At 37.2% G+C, this 22,266-nt stretch overlaps 1 protein-coding gene across 1 annotated transcript in view; it reads right to left on the bottom strand.

Moving 5' to 3' along the window:
• Positions 1 to 22,266, bottom strand: part of NETO1 (neuropilin and tolloid like 1) — a 63,274-nt gene that overhangs the window by 17,583 nt on the left and 23,425 nt on the right. Inside the window, exons 5-6 of the mRNA XM_069005924.1 lie at positions 12,203 to 12,244; positions 11,962 to 12,089 (exon numbers count right to left, since the gene is read on the bottom strand). Of these exons, the coding sequence (XP_068862025.1) occupies positions 11,962 to 12,089; positions 12,203 to 12,244 (170 nt within the window). The remainder of the gene's footprint in view (positions 1 to 11,961; positions 12,090 to 12,202; positions 12,245 to 22,266) is intronic.

Genomic DNA, 22,266 nt, shown 5'->3' with positions numbered 1-22,266 from the left:
GCATATCTTGTGGGAACTCCTAGAAGCTTATGTCTCTTGCATACAAGCTAAATTGTCGCATAAAGTAATAGATATATTGCCCTTAGAAAAGAACTCTTTAAATCTACCTAGAAAGAAGTAGGGATGAGGATAAAAAGCTATTATTGATATTCAAATGTATATGGACTTTAATAGGGAAAACCACCAATTTTAAAAACAATTGATTATACAAGCAACATCAAATATTCCATTCACAGAGATGGCAAGTAGTATAGTATTTCCAACTGAAGCATGATACAGAATCAAACTGCCAACGGTACCCATGAGATTTCAGGACAATGATACAGAAAGGTGAATTAGGGCAGAAATTGTATAAAAAGGCAGTAAACATACCCAGCATAGACCTGTATGCGTCTTCACTTAAAAAAATAACTAAAAAAGAAACCCCACTGTATTAGACATCAAATATACTTATTTCCAAACAATTTTATTGACTTCAGGTATTTTTTTATATGCACAGAACAAATACTTAATAAGCTTCTCTGCATTTGCAAAAAGTACACAAGCAGGGCATATCCTAGTAGCAGCAAGACTCATAATTCCACCTCATTAATACATTAAAGCTCTTATGGTTTGAGAATGATGTGCTCTTAAGCAGTCTGCTACTGTTTAATAATAGCTCAGGTTTTTTTAATGGGTCTTTTCAGGTAGTGTATTATGGTATATTTGCATTCCTTTTTATGCTTTGCATCACTGTCCTGAAAGGAAAATTTGTGAAAAATTTTTACTGGCAGATTAAATTAGGTATACTAAAGGCACATCTTTTTTCTAATGTTATTCTTATGGTATCCCTTACTCATATTCCATCATTTCCAGCCTTCAGAAGAGTTCAGAGGAATCTATTTCAATTAAATTGCAGTTAAGTGTATTTTACTTTCACCATGTATCCTGGGGTCTACATACTATAAATGAAGGAATCTGCTTGTATTGGTCTCTACAAAATGGAACAGCTAACAGAAATACACAAAGACATATTCAGATGGAAATATATCAAGGTATAGATTTTATAGTGTTTCTCACTTCATTTACTGGTTGTTAAATAAAACAGCAAAATGATACACACTATTGTGCTGACAGAGAAAGATCCCACATGAGGGAGGGAGGGATGGGAAGAGGCAGAGCCGTGGTACAAACACCCAGCAACTGGCCATAGTCGGGACACACCAGAGAGCTGCTTCTGTGTCCTTGACACCAGATCATCCTGCTCAAGCAAGGGTGTAACTGCCACTGTGCAACCCTGGCACCCAGCCTCTCCTGGGAAGCAGCTGAGACAGTCCGTAGTCCTTCTCTGCATAACTTAGGGAATTAAATGTGCTCCTTGATTTTCTTTTCTCAGTTAACAGGAGCAGTCTGCTTCAGACAGGTGCCTCAGTGCTTGACAGCCTTGTCACAGGTAATGCAATGAATTCCTCCTGTGGCTGATTATATGCAGTATTGCACACATGTGACTGTTTCCCAGGAAGAGAAGCATGTCACACAGATGGCTCACAGAAAACAGAAGGCTTGCAACAGGCTATTGTCATGAATCATTACTTTTACTCTCTGTATATGCCTATCATATATTCACCATTTATATTTATATGCCATATACATACATACATATATGATAGACTACAAAGATATAGTGCAATGTATCACAATCACATTTTTATCTATTCCCCTCTTCAAGAAAGCTCATATTTACTCCAGAAAAAGATTACATTAATCTGATGGCAGAACTATAGTAAAACTATACCTCCTGGATGACAGACCTCTCACACTTGTTCATGTGTTCTCTATTCCTATCCTGCTGCTTTTTATATATGTAGAAGTGTATGTGCATATACATATATATATGCACATGTATTTCTTGTAAAGGGTATCCCATTTCAGTATGGAGATGCAATTTTTAAGAGTTCTCATTCTTACAAGAAACGTGTGCTAATCCTCACTGTGGTTACAAAATACCAGCTCTCCCAGCAATTTCCAGCATTCATCAATTATTCCTGATCTGTTTCAACACACTGTTCATATAGCAGTACAGACAAAATCTTATTTCTATGGGCTTATCATCTGACATTCTCTAGTTTCTGGAGGCACACTAGCCTTATAAAATAGTAAAATATTTCTTAGAGTAGCAGTCATAAATACTGAAAAGGAATCAAGAGAATAATAACTCAGCATTTTGCTCTGAGTCTTTCAGTGAAGAAGCCTTCAGTTCTTCCCAAGCCTGAATTCTGCTGTCAGTCACACCAGTTCATTCCTCTGTGTGAGAAATTTAGCCAACACCATACCATATGTAGATCTGGTAGGTTGTGGAGCCATGGGAAAGAAATATTTGACTTAAAAATCTATGTCTGTCCTTTAGAAGAAAGATGCCACCTTCTCCAATGGCATGAAGTTTCATAAATTAGAGAAAATAAGTTCCTGATATTCTGAGATGAGTTGGAGCTCCATTCTCAAAATTGCCTTTGGAGATGACTACTCCCAGAACTTTATATAAAATATTGAGGACTTGATACAACACACCCTGAAATCAGTGGGTATCTTTCAATCTACTTATTTGAATCAGACCTTTGGCTTAAGACTGCAGTGCATTTTTAAAAACTGGAAACTGATTACACAAACTGACAACCTGATATTGGATCAGATTTCATTTTAAAGAGCTGGAATAATTTAATTGCATTTGCACGCCTCTGCCAACTTTTATGGTTTTATTGCTATGTATTTGCCATTGTTCCTGTCACTGGCTGTAAGACCCACACTGGCAGAAGAAAATGACTAATAAATTGAGTTCTCCAGGGAAAGAATAAGACTGATTATATGAAAAACTCTTATCTAATGCAAAATGTTCCCTATACATGGCTTTTTGAAATCTGTGGCAACATTCTCATTACTTTCACTGGTATGCGGATGTCACTAAAACAAATTCATCAGAAAGTGAAAGAAAAATTATCAATATTACTGGTTATTTCATTTACAGAAATCTTAGCCATTACTTCTACCAGCAGTGGATAAGAAACTTTGTTCTCCTGAAGAGGGAAGAAGAGGTCACAGATTCAAACACCACCATCTGCCTTCATTAAGCATTTTTTCATTGATACCAATAGGAGCTTTTGGAATGAACACTTCCATAGATACTGACACATTATATTTGCATAATCCAGGCATTCTTGCTGAAGAAAACATCTTATTTGAAAAAAGAAGCATAACTGCCATATCTTCTTCTTTCACATTTTTGTTGCAAAGTTTTAATTAGACCACTTTCATCAAATCATCGGCTTCACATTACTTAGAAGAGTGGGCTGCTCAAGTATTAGATTTACTGAGTTTTGAGATGTCACTGCTAATGCCAATGTCATTAGCAACAAAACTGATAAAGCCTCACTGCAACTGTGGCATATGTAATTTACACTTGATCACATTATATTTAAAATAATTCTCTTGTCACCCTTAGGGTTTGTATTGCCACCATAAATAATAATCAAAAAGGAAGATGCTGGGTAAGTTTTACTATTTCTTTTAATTTAAATTTGAAAACAACTGAAATCTCTGATGGAACATATTGGGAAAAAAACCCAAAATTATTATAAACTGCAAATAATATATCATCTCAGTAAAATGATCAGATTATAATCTCCTAGTAGTGAATCACTTTTGATGAGTTCTGCTTTTTAATCAATCACTGAAGGTTAGGGATGACAACATGATTGATCAGGCCAGTCAGGAAAAGCTTCAAACCATATCCCAGCATATCAGACTTAATATATGTGCACAGACACTCAGTCCCCTTAAACCAAACCAAACAAAAAGCCATCATTCAGCTGCCAAAAGTAATTTAGACATAAGAGAAAAGCCTCCTCTTCATCCAAGCATAATGTCCAGATTTTGCACATTCAGCTTCTGTGTTCAATCAATTCACTTGTAAGCACAGGACTGGGTTAAATTGTCCCATTGCTCAGTGATCAGTTACAGTGCCTGCTTTATGCTGCATCTTTTTCAGCTCTATGTGATTAACAAAGTACTTTCAAGATGATACCTCAAGTATTTAGGCCTGGGAAACCCAGTTTTTTAAAGCAGATTGTGCAACACTAATTAATCTCCCTCAAGGCAACTGGACACCGAGTACACCAGCCTAAAAAGCATATTACTAATGATGCTTGACTTTGTCTTCTGAAATGGCCTGATCTCTTGCTTGGATGCTAAAATTTTTTTCAATCAACATTACTTCAATGCACAAGTGTTAACAACACATGTTCTGTTTGGATTTTTGTTTGTTATTTGGGGGGATTTTTCTACATTTTTGGTCCTTCTGTTACTAGTCTGGGACCATGTGGTGCAAACAGAGAGCTCCATACCTCATATTCTCTTCTGGAGCTTGGAGAATACTGTCTGTCAAAGATGACGACTTTATATTGTACTTCTAAGACCCTGTGATTCACAGCCAAGGCTCACATATCAGAACCATTTTTACAGACAAGTGAAGCTCTTTGGATTTCTTTGCTTTGTCCTATTTGTTTCTTCTTCTGTGACTATCCAATAGGACACTTACTCTGTCAAGTCATCCTCATTTTTCTTTAGTAGAGTGCAAAAATGCTCACAAGTGAGCAACATTTACATCTCCTTGGTGCTGTTCTGCTTTTTAACACTGAAAGCTGGAGATCAAATCCTGATTCTGCTGTTCTCTTTGGCAGACATTTTATTACTTTCTTCTGTAGCTTTTTAAAACTACATTTCCTAATAGCTATTTGGTTTGAGGGTGCTGAGGTTAGTTATATTTCTATACCTGAAGGGAATAGATTCATGGTAAATTAAAAGTGGGGTTTTTTACAATGTCACTCTGGTATGCACATTGACATGCCTTTGTAGCAGAGATTCTGTATACACAATTCCAACCATGTACTTGTCTTGCACCTTCATCTCAGAAAACTGTTTCACACAAGGGATTTTAATAGCTTAACATAGGTAAACAGTATTTTCTACTTGTTTAAACATAATTTATTCACCTTGTTCCACACATACATATGTTGGGCTTTCTTAAATTCATAATAGTATTTGCATTATCTTTATGTTAGTAAGCTTCAGAGCTTCTTCAGAGATGGAGGTCATCTGAAGCTTGCAAAACTGTCTCTGACTGTTAGGTTATTCAGCCTTTAAATTTTCTTTTTCTCTAACATTTCAAGAATCACTACTCATTAAATTTTAGTGCACTACTTAAAGTTTCTCTTCTACACCTGATTAAAAAGCCTCCAAAAATTAATATATGGTAGTCTGCCAGTGCCGACAGCTTAAACTGCTTTTCTTGCAGGTCTCGTCTAAGAGCACAGATTTCCACTTCACACAGGAGAGCAGAAAATGTTTTGGTTTAGTCAGATCAGTTTAAACAGACTCACTCACAGCTCTGCAATTTGCTTCACCTCACGTTTCCTCCCAACACTCCAGGAAATGCATGCACAACCACCCAGTTTCCAGACTACACTCGATATGAAGGCAGGCACCTGGAACCAAAAGAGTCATCTCTCCATTTGGTCAGGAGCATGCCAGGTAGCAGTACTAACCCTTTGTAAACATACAAGTGTCTTGGTCACACTGGGTCACACTGCCCCGCTCCCAGCCTCATTCCTCACCACCCCAGCCTTGTCCCTCACCAAGCTGCTGGCTGGCTTGCGCTTGGGCTGGCCCCACTGCCCAGACGAGTCCAGCCACCACTACACCCCAGCCACCACGGCCAGGCCTGTCCAAGTCTCATCAGTCATGTCCTGGCGCTGTAGCCTCCCTCATCCTGGCCCCCTCCCATGTGCTGTGTTCCCCCTCTCACTGCTCCTCACTGGCTCTGCTTGGAACAGATGCCACCACTCACTGGCGGCTCTGGGTCAAGGACGCTGCCATGATGTGTCAAAACTAAATACGCATTTATTGACACTTTGGGTTTCTCAATCTTTCATGTTAAGTCTTGCATCCTATAACCTTTGTCCAATATCATGTTCAGGTGGGGAAAGAGAATTAGGCATCACTTTGCCTAACTACCTTATAACTTCATTTTATTTCTCATGGTGCAAATAAAGAGGCTACTCCTGCTATTTGTTCAGTCTAAATGTACCTATTGCTTATTCCTCCAGAATACATTATTTCCACTGGACTACATTCAAATTAATTCCTGCTTTGATGCTGTTTTCTGAGGTGCTCAGAGATTCTGATAATAGTGTTTTTAATAGCACTGCTTACTGGTTTTTTCCCAGTATAAGAATATCATATTTGTAAATGTTTTATTACTCTTACCATCAGATTCTGCTGTCTTATTTTTTCTGTAGAGCCTCTCAAAGAACAACCATGACACAAAGGTACCTTGGTGGGAAAGTTACCCACCAAAGGGAGAGCTACTTGAGCACAAACATGGTTCTGTCTTCCTGGGGGGGGCCTCTCCTGACCCACCCAACACAGGAAAACATTTGTTGTTGATATTATCCTCCAATACTTCACCCTTAACAGAAAGTAAGAAAACTATAATTCTATTCATTTTCTTATTTTCTATTCCTAAATACAAAATCTTTGCTTATCCACTGCTTGTAGCCAAAAATATCTCTGAATTTTTTCAAATCCCTGTGCAATAAGCTTATACACTTCCTTCATTGGGCTTTGTTCTACACTGAAGAATTTTCAGATGAGGAAGTTCCTCCAGAACTTTACTGTTCTGAGTAGGTTAGCACTCTTTTTAATTTTCCTTTCTTGTTCTGAATACTAATTGTGGTCACATTCAACACAAAATGCAGAACCCCCAGTATTACTCTATTCAAAATTCACAGCTACTTTACTCAGCAGGAACTGACTTTGAATGATTACAAGAAACATGGACTTTTCAACTAGTTGCCTTCACATATAAGACTCCAGGTCTGCATATAGACTGAAGTTGTGTTCAGACTGCCTTCTGCACTTAGAGAAAGTTTGAGTTCTGCATGCATTTTCAGATTTATTTTTCAGTGTGTGTGTGTGTGATACAAGGTAATCAGTGATGGCTCTATTTTAAGTGTGCGCAACAAATTTTCTGCTCTTCTTCCCATTCCAGCTCACTGAGGATAGAAGCATTAGACCCAGACTGTCAGTTTGAAGCTCAGGCTGATCTCATTGCTCATATATTGAGCTCAGACTTGGCTTGAACCTGGAATTGGAAACCAAGGGAAGGACTTGCATCTTGTTTCTGCAGACAGTTTAGATTGGATGAGCTTACGCCAAATGAAATTGCAAGCAAACCACCTTCTGGCACGGTTTAATTAAGAAACTAAAGATGAAAAGTCCAACACAAACTCTCTCTGAGAAACTCTCGCCTTTTAGGCATAATTCCCAGTAACAAACTGTGCAGCCCAGAGTACAGGAACATGTGGATTTAAAGATGTCTGTGGAGTTCTCACTGTTTTTAGCAGGAGAGCTTGTTTTCATAAGTGCGAGCTGACATAAATTAAAATGATGTCACTAAATAAGTGTATTGAATATGTCATTAATTCAAGGTTAGATAAGGACAAAGGAAGCTGTTTGTAAAACATGGACAATAGGTTCCAGTTCAGTTGAATCAGACCCATAAAGTCTTATCATAAATCTTACTTCATACAAGTTTCTTAAAAATTTATCCATTTGTTCCTCCTTCCTTAATAACTGTATATTTTTCAGCTTGTCCCAGTATGATGAAACCATAACTGTATGTGTGTGCATCTATACATATATATACTTGTCTGTGTGTATATAAATATATCTGTTGGAAAAACACACTATGTTCAAATGCTAAATTAGACTTACCCCTCAAAGATGGATCTAGGCCTGAAAAATCTTTTTTTCCTAGCTTGCTGTGAAACCTTTCAACTCCATGCTAGGAAACACTGATTTATATGCTTTTATATCGCTCAATCTCCACCCAGATAATTCTGTAAGATGGGAACAGCAGGATCCATCAAGAGATGACCCAGCCCAGCCCTCTGCCTAAAGGTAGGATTATTAATGTTTCTCTCATTTTTCACAGCTTGTTACCTAACCTGCACTTTCAGACTGCTAACAATGCCAGCTGAACCAACTTTCTCAACCAAACATTCATAATCCCCTCCCTGATGTTTGAATTTTCCTTCCTTCATATCTAACCTGAAACCTTCTTTCAGAGTGTGGGAGCCTGAGTTATCCTGCAGACATGGGCATCAGAGCATTCCTTCTTCCTTGTAAAAGCCTTTTATTATATTGAATTCCTTCTCAAAATCTTCTAGATAACAATAAATAACATTCAGTATTACTTCATTTTCCTAAAACTTTCTTGTTGCTCTCCCTTCCAGATGCCCTTCAGCTAGGATCCACTTCTTGGAATGCAACACAACTAAATGCACATACAGAAGTTTATGAAGAATTAATGAACTTTAATTTTTAGCCCTCTACTAATGTGGTAGTGTGGCATTCTTCTGATACACACTGTATTTACAGTTACATAAATATCCAATTTGGAGTTTTACATCATAACTGAAGTATGGATAAATATTACAGGTAGGTAAAAGTGGGATTTTTAGCAGGGCTTTGAATCATATAGAACATTAGAATTAGATCAAGTAAGATCATCACAATTACATTATCTGGTCAGCCAATAATAAACTTCAGTTAAGACTATAGAGAAATGTTATTGGCTGTCATAGGTTAGCAAGGATAGTCCCAGAAGGGATGTCCTTGCTGAGGGATGCTTACAGCTTCCTCTGGGACCTGATAGAACCTATCAGTGGCCAGTCTGAATGTGGACAATTCTTTAAGCCACTTAAAGTTGTGACCGCCTCTGTGATCCACACTTAAGAATAGACAAACTCCCACCCCAGCTCTCTCTCGTTTCCGGCGCTGGGACAGGTGGCTGCAGGCCCCGTGCGGGGGCCAGCGGGCCTGGCCAGGCCCTGCTTGGGCCAGGCCGGGCCGGGCCACGGCCATCCTGGAGTCCATGGACCTGTTCCAGCCATGGAACCCCCCCCCCACTGCCTTGCCGTGGGCAGCCGGAGCGGCTCGGAACCCCCCCCCTCCACTGCGGCCGAGATTCAGCAAAGCGGCACCTCTGTCCGGCAGAGGCCAGGTGACCAACAGCGATAAGCCACACAGCTGCAAGGCCGAGGTGAGATTAACCCTTTTATTGCTGTGAAGAGCTGAAAACCTGAGGGAAGAGAGAGAGGAGATGCTTAAAGCTGAAAGTCTGTTGTGAAGCTATGATATATCAGAGTATCCCGTTGTAATTTCATGAAGATATGGGGGGTGGAGTGTTCAACTCGTAAGCAATAGGCAGATGCTGGCGCAGCTGTAATTTCATGAGAAGTTTGGACAGGGAGAGATGAACCAGATGAACCAGATGAGGACTTTTGCTCCAAATGGGAAAGGAGAAAAACCTCAATTCCTAGAGATGCTCCCAGAGATAGTCTTAAAGATGAAGATGAGGAGGACCCTTTGCTCCCAGGGAAGGAGAAGGGCCTCTGTTTTTTTTGTTTCTGAACGGCTCAACCTTAAAATTGTACCCCAAAAGACTTCAAGAGTGGACCCTCGAAAGCAGTTGCGGGAAAAGCTGCAAGTCGGGGGAAGGGACTCGCATGCGAGCAGAGAGACTCCTCTTCCTAAATGGACTGAACAATATTTGGAAGTGGGTGGCTGTCTCGGTGTGATACTGTTTTCATAGCACGAGCAAGAAGAGACTTCTCTTTCTAAATGGACTGAACAAGGTTATCATGGAAGTGGTAAACAGACTGAACATCTGAAGGGTTGTCTTTTTACATTGTCAGTGGGAGAAGGGAGGAAGGTAGGGGGAGGAGGAGAGTTCTGAAGGTGGTATAATTTTTTTTTCTGTTCTTCTTTTAGGTCTGTTAATAAACTTCTTTATATTCTTTCAAGTTGGTGCCTGCTTTGCATTTCTCCTAATTCTTATCTCACAGAAGATAAACAGTAATGAGTATTTTAGACCAAACCACTACATTGGCTTATTTAATTGTATTGATTCTAATAAGTACAATTCTGTGTTTGTCTGTTTTCTTTCTACTAATACCTAAATACATCCTAGAATAGTTCAAGTTGGAAGGGACCTATAAAGGTCATCTGATCCAACTCCCCTGCCATGAGCAAGGACGTCCCCAACTAAATCCAGTTGCTCAGAGCCCTGTCCAACCTGGCCTTGCATGTTTCCAGGGATGGCCCTCGACCACCTCTCTGAGCAACATGATCCAGCTTTTCACAACTCTTATTGCAAAAATGTCTTCCTCATATCTAGTCTAAATCTACTCTTTTCTAGTTTAAAACACCTTGTCTTACCTCTACGGATAAGAGATTTGTTCCTTTTTTTCTTAGAGCTCCCCTTAAGTACTGGAAGGCTGCTATAAGGTCTCCCCCCAGCCTTCTCTTCTCTGGACTGAACAACCTTTCCTCTCTTAGCCTTTCCTCACTGGAGAGGTTCTCCATTCCTTTCACTATCTTTGTGGCCCTCCTCTGTACCTGCTCCAACAAGCTCATGTCTCTTCTGTGCTGAGGACCCCAGAGCTGGATGCAGCACTGCAGGTGGGATCTCACCAGAGTGGAGCAGAATCTCATCCCTCACCCTGTTGTCCAGCTGCTCTGGATGCAGCTCAGGATACAATTGGCTTTCTCAGCTGGGAGTGTACATTTCTGGGCCATGTCCAGCCTCTCATCCACCAGCACCCCCAAGACCTTCTCAGCAGGGCTGGTCTCCATCTGTTCTTCCCAAAGATTGTATCAATACTGGGATTTGCCCTGAATGAATATAAATTGCATACAACACATGGATAATCATTCATCAGCCCAATCATCTCATATCACTACTTAGGGAAGTTCATCTACTTAATTGAAAACCTCTATCAATATTAATTTTATCCAAAAGTAAAAAAGAAGTTATAAGATTAAAGTATATTCTAGAAATAATTTATCTGTAGTCTTTATGAGCCAACTCTTTTCCTAAACTTCCCCAATAGAAAAATGCTGATACTAATGACTTTTTCTCTTCTGGAAACCTTCCCTGAAGAGAACCCTTCAGCATTCCTCCATGTGTTATACTGATGATGAAACAATTACATATTCAGTACAGTCTCCTCACTGAGATTATACAAAAAAAACCTTATTATCTGTTTAAAGATGGCAGAGAGTAGTGTATATACATATTCTACTTTCTAAAACCTTTCTTGTCCAATAAAAGACAGATAGAAAAAGTATACTGTGGGATGTCTTTTACACAGGGAATGAAAGTAGGTGGGAGGCATAAAGCTGTTCCTATTGCAAAGAGGGATGAAGTCGTAGTGTAGCCAGCAACAATTAGTGCATATCATAACTGATAAGCTACAGATAAGAGAGAAATCAAGGGGAATCCAACAAAAGTATTTTTTAATTCACTGCAGCCTTCTCATGTTTCTTACAAAGCCCTGGCTTGCTGACGGTGGAGGAAAAGAAATGAGAGCACTCTTTTTGTCTGTGTCTCTAAACCAAAGGAACTAAAGGCTTCATACAGAGGAACATGAATTTACCTTGGGTCCATTTTCACAGTTCCCAGACGAGAAACAATGATGACCTTAGGGAGCCAGCAGTGTTCCCTTAGTAGTCTCTATGTTAGGTATTTGAAATATATTGAAAATTAAAATTATAAGATTACTTCCCACTTAAGAAAACACACTGATTCTTTAAAAATATGAGCAAAATTAAGGATGAATTTAAGAAAATTACTTATGGCACAAAAAGCACAATAGCACTGCCCAAATCATCATTTATGGACAAAGGTGGTTATTTTGGCTGAGATAACAAATTACCCTTCCACAGCAGAAGGAACAAAATAGTTTACAGTTCAAGCTGTAAAGTTATTAAACGAGATCTGACTGTACTAAGAAATGCACAATATATTAGAAAAGTCAATTTCTTAAATTAAATGGCAAATCAGCAAGCGGATGAAGGACTGACCTTGGATCGGGGTGGTGCTCGGATGTACCATTTACAGTCTACTGCTTCAGTTTCAGAAGCTTTTCCTTCTTTAACAATTTGTACAGATTCCACAATTCCTTCAGGTCCTCCCATCTCAAACTCACAAACTGAATAACAAAACACCAGAAAAAATGAAACCTGAACAGCAAACAAAAATGTTTTCTACAGCAGAGTATAAAGGCCTCCAAGTTAGAAAAAAACCCAAAAACAACATACCAACCTGGCAATGGCTTCAAAACCCCAAGGTCCTTAAAATCTGGATCTTAAAAATAGAGAAAGACAAAATTAGTTTTGTTCAATATCTAGGATGTTATGTCAATATGCTCAAATTTTATAATGCACTTTTAGTTATATAATTATACATAGATTTCTTGGAAATAAAAATGTTTCAAAACTATGGCAACACAATAATTATTAATGCAGAAATTACTGATATCGTCATACCAAGTTATTTTTTTCTGTTACAAAATCCTGCTTTTCTCTGTCTGTCCCTTTCAGAAGGGTACAAAAATATTTCTGTGCACATTAGCGAGAACATCACACACCGCTAACCACATGACATTTTAATACATCAGCCTAATGAAAGAGGATATATTTACAGATCCATTCAGAATCTTTTTGCCTATTTTGCATTTTGCAGAATAACACTCAACTTAACTAGAGAAATCTGAATTTAATTCTGTGTTTATGAATACTCTGCCATCCCTACTGACCAAGAGGTGACACTTTCTTTGTCAGAAGCATCCATTTGGTCTTACTGGAAAAAATATTCCATAAGAATTACCATTAGAAGTTATTGTCCTAACAAGGTAATGTCTAATACGTGTGCTATTTTCCATCAGATAAACATGACTGTATTTACTATTTGAGAGGGTTTGTATCATGTTTTTATAGTCAGGTGTCATACAGAGATGAAGTGAATTGGGTCTTAGACCTATGCTTCAACAGACAGCTATGCATAGACAAATGATCATTTCACAAAATGTGGCTCAGTTTGAAGATACTGTCCAAAAACAGAAATATGAAAGACTAAAACATTTCAAGAAATGATTTCTTAGAATAGACTGGTCTTGTCTGGGAAATTTTTATCACTTGTACTGCTTTTCTACCTAAAATGAATGTTGTGCACTTTTTTCTCACTTATGGAACTGATCTTCTTGTTTCAGAATTGGGTCAGTGTAAGAAGGAACTATAAATAAAAAAAAAGAAGAGAAACTTTGGAAGAATGAGATGTATCAAATGAAAAAAACATTAAACTCGCAACCAACCCATCAAATCTGCTGTTTCCCTCTAGCCTTAGCAAATTAAGAACAATAAGAATCATAACCAGATAATATAACATAATAGTCTAGTGCTGAATAAGCAAGATCAGCCATTTTAGCCTAAACAGTCAAAAGGTGTTGACTTCAAAAACTGGAGCTGTAAAATCGCTTTTAAAATTGCCCTTCTATACCCAGGCTGCTGTTGTTCTTCCCAAATTTCTTTTACAGTTGCACAACATAAATCATGAGTAAATATTCATGAATTTACAGGACTGCAAATATAGCTGAGCAGGCAATTAGTATTAATTGTCAAGCATTTTTATAGATCAGTAGATGGACATGTTTACCAACAACACTAAATGTAATCAAATATTTCAGCTAATTACTTAGATACTGATATCTAGCTCTGAAAGTGAGATACTTAAAGGAAATCTACTTTTACTTATGGTTCAAACTAACATCCCAACTGTATCTCATGTAACCATTGCATTCCTTCCTTTTACTAAGTTTGCAAGGATCACTCAGATTTACTGAAAACACTCCACCACATTACTAAAGTACAGAGGAGGAAAGAAGGTGAAAAGGGTCCTGCCAGGATTTCCACCATATGAAAGGGTTTTCATATAAAGCAGTGCTAGTAGCAAATATCCAGGCGGAAATACAATCTAGACCATACAATTTGACCTGCAAAACAACTCTGAAAGTATCTTCTCATTTAACAATACAGCATTGTTGGTAACAATGCACACAGAAATGCACAATCCATTAACATTCTAGAAATATTGTAGATCTGCTCAGTTTTAAAAAATAAACTTTTGCAAGATTTAAACATTTCAAGAGTGAAAGGGAAATAAAATCTACTACACGAGGTGATAACCCTTCATTAAATATTGCTATAATACCAATGCTACTATAATAAAAACAAAATCTGTAAATAAGATGTTATCACAGATGCTTAAAATTCAACCATGTCTAAGCATGTTTACCTAGAAAATATTTGCTTTTTAAGTAGTCTACCATTAAATAGATTAGGTTTTAGCAGCTCTTCTGTATGTAATCCAATCAAATTGTTATTCTCAGTCTGGCTTGGTCAGACCATTAATGCTATATAAACATTGACTGGCTAGATCTTCCAATAGACAGATGAAAATCATGTTCCCATAAGGAAAACACCCAAGACTGGAAAATTTTCTGGGAAAAATAAGATGGATCACCCATAAGGAGAGAGAAAATGGGAGGCAAAATAGGAAGCAAGATGGAGCTGCTAGACACAGTCCAAAAAAGTGTCATGAATTTTTTAAGGGGCACATGAGGAAAGGTTGATAGAGTTGGGACTGGTCAGCCTGGAGAAGGGAAGGGTCAGAGGTGATCCCACCAAGGTTTACAAAAACCTAATGGAAGGGTGCAAAGAGGATGGTGCCAGGCTCTTTTCAGTGGCATCCAGTGACAGAACAAGAGGCAGTGAGCACACATTGAATCACAGGAGGTTCCATCTGAATATCAGGAAACACATCTCCAGTATGAGGTGACTCAGGACTAGCAAGGTAGTAGAGAGATTGTGGAGTCGCTATCCTTGGAGATATTCAATATCCGTCTAGACATGATCCTAGGCAAGAGGCTCTAGGTGACCCTGCTTGAAAAGGGGGTTGGACAAGATGACCTCCAGAGGTGCCTTCTGAGTTCAGCCATTTTCTGATTCTCTGATTTTGTAATAATTAAAGAACAGAATCGGATAATAGTGAAATAACCAGTCAAAAGACTAGAACCTATTATCTGAGGCAGCAGCAGAGGGGAGACAAATCTCTATCACAATGCAGACTTGTTTTGTGGAATTTGCTCTGAGTCTCAGGAACATATACATCCAGCCTGGAGAAACCTGAAATACTTAGGCCTGTTTTCAAAAAGCTCCACTAGGTCTTCATGGGAGACTCTAAAGATTTTGGATGCTGGCTCTGGAATCTATATTTTCCACGGAAACCATACTACATTACTGTATTTTTCATTTCACTGTTCCTGTGCAAGAAGTCTGGCTCTTCTAAGCAGCTGGGAAACATGAAATTTAAATGCAAAAACAGGACAATTGTAAGGAGTTAGGGCACTTGATTGCTCAAAAATCTTATGAAATAACGAAAATTGTAAAGTTAAAAGGCATTGTACGTCAACTGGATTAAGTCTTCAAAAAGTATGTAAATGACCTTGTTTACAGGTACACTGCAGCATCTTATGTGATTGCCCAGCTGCAGTATATCCACACAGAAACGTTTAGCCACCAGTGCATGCATGTATGCATGCAATGCCTCATTCCTTGTCACTTGCACAGAAAGTGAAATTCTTTAAATTTAAATTACTTGAATAATTTCTGTAAGACACAGGGAAAATGCATAAAGTTCAAACTAATTACTAGCAACAAGATGTTCTGCTGGTAAGTATTATTGCAAATCAATTTTAAAAGATCACTTTTTGAATTAAAAATTCCGGTTATAAAGACTGTTCAACTTGTGTTCAAAGACAGATTGCATAAGGCTTTTATAAGTAATGTTGTAACGCAGAAAAATTGGAGTATTTTCTCTCTTACAAATGCAAAATGTAAGTAAACCTCTCGCATTTTATTCGAATTTCCTTAGCTTTTCATATAAAATTCATTTGGGCACTTTCTTACCCTGCAACTTCAAACCCGCTGCTTTCACTGATAAAAAATAATAGATATCTCACTCTTGGAAGTCAAAAGATACAAGTTAACATTTTAATATCTCTTTTAAAAAATGGAAGATTGAGTTTGTGTGTTCCTGATCCTATCTGGACTACAGTAGATTTAATTACGCAATGTTTTTTTAATATCTGAAGTGCAAAATATACAGTAAAGAACATGAGCAATTGCTTTACAGTTAAAAGTCAAGGGGAGGGAAATGTGTAATACAAAATTCTTGTGCAGAATAACTTTTGAAGTATTTTTCTCTTTTCTTCTATAAATGAGATGTGAAGGAATGATTTGAACTATTTGAACAAACCATACACTGCAAAGGTTTGTTGTTTAAAATGTATGGGTGTTTTTGCTGTTTCTGAATACAAAAACCTCCTTTTTAATAGATACATACAGAAAGTAGTCACAATAGGTTGAAGCCATATTTCCTAATCAGAAGCAGGGAAACTGTCCACTTTTACTCACTGATCAGAAAACTCTAGATATATCTTTCTATTTCTCTGTCTTTGACTAGAAATAGATATTCAAATTCTATCCATCAATATTAAGAAAATTTAACACATGTACATGCTTCTCTCTAAGAGAACTTATTAGAGACCTGATTTTGCATGTAAATACTCAGAAAATAGTGGAGACAATTGCACTATTCAGCAAGCCACCAGTTATTTATCTTCAAGTTCACTAAATCAGGTTCTTTTACAATGATTTCTGGGAGCCTAAACTGTTCCTGCCCTTGAGGCGTGAAGTATAGTTCTCTATAAAAGCAGAGGTTGCAGAATTCAGTACAGAAAAGGACAATTATTCTGAGGTATTTTATGTCATTGCCTCATAGTATTTGATGATAGAGTAAAAGTAGTAGAAGAAGATGGTCAGAAGATTTAAAAGCATAAAAATCTGCTCAAATAATCACTAAAATAATCCTAACTAGAAAAACATTTCTATAAGTAAGCACTGTTTGTGTGGTGTTCAAACGGAACTTAGCTATTCTGCTGAAGTGAGTAAAGAAAAACAAGTAAGAAGAAAAACAATATGAAGTTAAATAGCTGTGCAAAAATCCACAAATTATTTTTTATTAGCCTAAAATGATTTTTTTCCAGATGGCTCTTACATATTTGTAGTCTTCTTGAAACTTCTATATATGTCTATATTTGTACTAATGATATCAAAAGGTCTTCAAAGAAAGCCTGTAGTTTGCTAGACACTGTGAAAAGGTTCTATAAAAATTATAGTTGGCACTATTATGTGCTGTATTTGCTCTTTGTTTTCTACGTTTTCTTTTAAGGGCAATATTGTGAGCAAGTGCTGGTCTTTCGGAGGCTACATATTTATAATCTAAAATATACTTCTCAAATTTTTCACTCCGTAGCAAAGTCATGAAAGAACTCAAAGCTGATAAGTGAAAATGTAGCAGTGAACATGACTCCTGCTATTTCACCTTGAAGATCTACCTGCCATTAAATCAGCAAAAAGTCATATGAAGACAAATATTGTTGAAATAACATAAACTATCACCCAAAAGTTTGATTTTTACCATATCTTCTTTTTTTTCATTTTTTTTCTTTTTTCACTTTACTACTCTCAGCTCATACTTACAAAATATCTTTATAGTGTAATTAATATATATAGTGATTTGCAAACTGTACTGCTATGGTGGCCTCAGTAAAATGAGATATACTGCAAATGTTAGCAATAGTCAGACATTTGCATGCCTAAAGTATGTTTCTTTGTTTCTTTGACATCTCTTTGGAAATAAAAATGCTGTATCAACAGAAAAAGGGAAAAACAAAATCTATGTCTGTGCATAACTTCTTGCTAAGATTAGTCAAACTGGGCAGACAAGAAGCACCTGAATGAATTCCACTGCAACAGAGCACATGATAATAGAAGTTGCAGTTAAATTTCTCTTTTCATACACACAGTGACAGGCTTTGAGATTTTAGCCTGCTTGCCTCTGTTGTCTATTCAGTAAACCATTTAGACTAGGGTCTTTCTCCCATGTAAATTTCATATGGGTGGAAACCATGTCAGAAAGCAAAAGGTCTCATGAGATTCTGGGTCTCATCCTCAAATGGTGTTTGAGCTATTTGATATGTGCTCCTAAATCCCAGAAGTGAGAAGTTCCTCTTCAAACTGACCTAGTAACAAAGGAGAGCAAGAATGGGCAACGATGTCATACTCAGGCTGATCAATGGAAAGGGGAAGCCCTGGAGCCTTGAAATGTGTGGGATTATTTGGCAGATCATTTTTATTATGTTAAATATTTACACTAGCAGCTGAGTGCTCCAATTAGGCATTATATTCCCTTTATGCAGGCCACTGTGTGTGGAAATTCAGGGAAAAAATGATCCTATGATGAATATTTCAAGGGCTGCATTTACCTTTGTGTGCTGGTTGCCCAAAAATATTGAAACAAGACTGAATGAGCTCAGGAGTCCACTTTATCTGAGTAATGCAGACTTGCTGTGACAGTGCAGCTGACTTGACTGCCAGGACTGACTATCAGTCAAGGGCAGCACCCTGTCTGTGTCTCCCCAAGATAATATCCTGGAGGCTTCCTGTAATTGACTAATGGTCTCTGAACTGGACTAGGAAGAGAGATGTGCAACACTACGGTGCTTTTCCTGAACAATGTTGAATTCTAAGTATTCCTAGTCATGCGACTTCAGTGGAATACTACTAAAGACTCAGGATTTTTCTCATTGTTTTTTTATAGATGACTCCTAGCCCAGCCCAAGGAAATAACAGTTTAAGTTCATGTCAGAAGACTAGGGGAAAAAATGAGCCTGAGGGTTTAGCCACAACTGAGTACCAGGCATTACTTCTGCAGATTGAACCTATTTACACATGGTTATTTCTTGCTACCACTGAGTGCAGAATCTGCACATCCTTTTCACAATATTCATGCTGTATCAGTCCATAGGGTGGATTTCTCAGGACAGAAGGATCTTATGAGAACAGCTTTCTGACTTAAAATAGCCTTTGTTGTTTTATCATAGGAGAAATGTTTTCTCCTAGTTTTACCTCAGAACATTCAACAGAATGAATACATTCACTATAGTGTTCTTTTGAATAGCTACATCTTTTTAGAGCTGTTATAGTCAAAAATTGTACTACTTGTGCTGCTTCAAATAGTACTGTATAACCTGTAGTTTACCACACATTGTGACACATTTTCAATTAAAAAAGAAATACAACACAGTGTTTATAGCTACTAATATTCTCCTACTGGAGAATAGTAGCTGGCCATGCCAGTGATGGCATCTTTTTGAAGATAACTGCATATCACATGAGAAACTCAAATATCTCCTCTAATTTCCATGTGTGAATATCTCATTTTCCACTTTAACAAGAGAATTTTTCCACTGTCTTCAAATATTTTTCTCTTGCAGCCTAGAAAAACAGCAGGTAGTCTTTTGCTAAAGTGAAGAATTGTGTCACAGAGCACCAGAGGGAACTGAATTGTGTTTGTAAAAACAACTGCATGCTTAATCATCAATGGCCATATATCAGAAGGAGATGAAACAGACAAAATGCCCCAGAAAACAAGATTCTTAGAGTAGAAACAAGTGAAATAGCCACAGACCGAAAAATCCCATTCATTAGTTTATTGTGCAATTGCTAGATTTTTGAAAGTTATTGGATGAATTATGTTCTAGTACTCTCCTGTAACAAAGTCATTGTATGATTCAAAAAGTCAGTGTCACAGGACGTTTTTTAAATGTATTCTGTATCCAGGGTAGAAATCTTTAGGATCAAAGGGAAAAAAATCTAGGTTTTCATCCCCACTGGAACATGAATGTTCTCTTTCTTAAGGAAAAATTAGAAAAAAACCCCTAGCATATATCAAAGGAAAAGTGAAATTCATTTTTTAAACCCAATTGTCACCTCCAATTGTAATTATATATGCCCACCACAGACACTTTCAGAGAACAAGAAGAGGAATTATAAATCCACACAGCTCAGTGAATTGCTGAGGAAGACATATTAACACCAAGTCCCAAAAACAACTGTGGGAAAAGTAAGTCTTCTGTCCTGTCATTTTAGAATTCATAGCAGTATAAATTTCACTGACACCAGATCTTTCCTTCTTCTTCTGCTACGCTTAGGGTTTCTGGCTAGAAACTGTCCTTTCAGGGAACACTGAGCTGTTGACCTCAGCAGTTTCCCCAAATGTGCAGAATGAGAAGATGGGTTTTCAAGAACTTTAGCTGCAGAGTATATTGGGAAGCACCTTTGGAGATATTCTAACACTTCTGCTTCTTCATCTTTTCAACTGCATAGAGCAGCAGCCCTCTCTGAGGAAGGGTTTCAGAAAGAAGATAAGTCTGTGTTAAACTGTGAATTCCCTACTTAAGTTACCCACAGCTTTAGGAATTTTACATTTTTTTATACAAGGTAACATTCAGATATTTAAAGGACAAAAATAATGTACTGGAAATAAGCAATAATCATTCCCCTTTTTCTAGTATTATGAAATTCAACTTCTGAGATTATGGGAGGAAAACATTTAGATAATTTTTGGTTAATTTAGGCTTTACAGCCAGGTTTTTTGCCTTACAGTTAATTTGCTTCCTATTGGCTATAACTTCATGAAAGTGACATTCCCTTTTGTTCAAATTGATAACTTTTCTCCAATTTCATGCAATTAAAAGTGCCAGAGAAAGTTCAAAACCTCAATTGATTCCTAATACTGACCTAGAGTAGACATAAACTGTTAGAAACAAGACATGAGGTCAGCTAGGACTTCTATTATTTTGATGAGAAAAGTCCTACTCTATGCTTTACTATGTAAACCAAACATAATTCACACCAGCTCTTGCCCCAAACATTTCCACTTAAATTAATCAATAAAGATTTTTTTCATAAACAATGCTAACATATGTTTTTCTGCATGCTCACATGAAAAAATCAACATGAAAATAAGTTCTAAACCAGGGGATATTGTCTTCAATCTTTTTAACTTTTTCTTTAAACAACATTCTTCTAATGAATTCTCAGTCCTCTCTGAGTAGCATTTATGCCACATGCTCTGTGTTCACAAAATGCCCTCAAACTGGTTGGACATGAACATCACAAACAAATGAGTCTGTGGGTAAGTGAAGATTTGGAATCTAGAATTTGAGTAGAGTTACATTCATGTCTATAAAACTCTGTTGCCTCTGACTTTTCCTTATCCCAGAAACTCCACATTCAGCTATCCTTACCCAGTGATTATACTAAGTACAGGTTAGTAAAATTTTAACTCTACTATCATAATGTTTTAGGTTTAAAAATTATAGCTTACATGGAATTTAACAGATTTACCTTTTTTCCTCCTCTGTTCAAAATCTACCAATCTGAAGCAGTGATGTTATTCTCACTGGATTTACTCATAATTTTAATATTGATTCTAAAAGATGCAAGTTTAGGCCCAGAATCAGAGTTGAATTTAGCAATTGATTGAGTCCTACACTGACAGACTGGTTCAGCCAAATACAGAGAATAAACACTGATCTTTTGCATCACATTCACAAATAAGACATTGTGGTTCACTGAATCACACTTTAGAAAGGCAGTGTTCATAAGTCCTTCTGTCTACTTTATACAATACCCAATATTGCTGTGTAACTGGCTCAAGAGACAGGGAAAAGAACAGCAAAATGGGTACTGATTAGAGATTGTCTAGTTCTACCATTGATATGGTAATATTTAGAAGAAATGAGGTCCCAGGAGAGTTTTGACTTGCAGCAGCAGCAGGTCAAACACGATGGCCAGTCACAGCTCTCAGGATTGTTAAGTAGGGGTCAGCTGCTTACCCAACAAGTAGACAATAATTAAATTTCATTTGACCAGATCAAGTTTTTGACTGCCAAACAGCAGGATTTTTCCTAGCTTGATTTAAAAGAGTCATTTAAAGTTCTAGAGATAACAATGAAAAAAAAAGTCAACTATAAATTAAACCTTTCATTAAAAAGTACTTAGTAAATCATTGATCTATATTTATATTGAAATATCATTCATAGGCAATACTCTAGAATACAAAGAACTGTATTATTGCTACAAATTCTTGAGGAGGATGCACATAAAATGACAGAGATTCAAACTTCCAAATTTGATTTTTAAAATCTTAGGCCAGTATGTATTTTATTAAAAAAAACCACTATAAAATTATTTTGTAGAATATCAGTATGGCATGCATAGTTGGCAGCAGTTAATAACCAACTGCCTAAACCCCATAATGAAATCAGCATTTAGGAATAAAATATTTTTAGGAAGTATTTTCTGCATTCTCTTTTAATATTAATTTTCACGTAGACTTGAGAAATGAGCTACAGGAAAAGA

Source organism: Aphelocoma coerulescens, chromosome 2 (assembly GCF_041296385.1).
Source record: "Aphelocoma coerulescens isolate FSJ_1873_10779 chromosome 2, UR_Acoe_1.0, whole genome shotgun sequence".
Lineage (NCBI taxonomy): Eukaryota > Metazoa > Chordata > Aves > Passeriformes > Corvidae > Aphelocoma > Aphelocoma coerulescens.
This window is presented reverse-complemented; position numbering and strand designations above follow the sequence as displayed.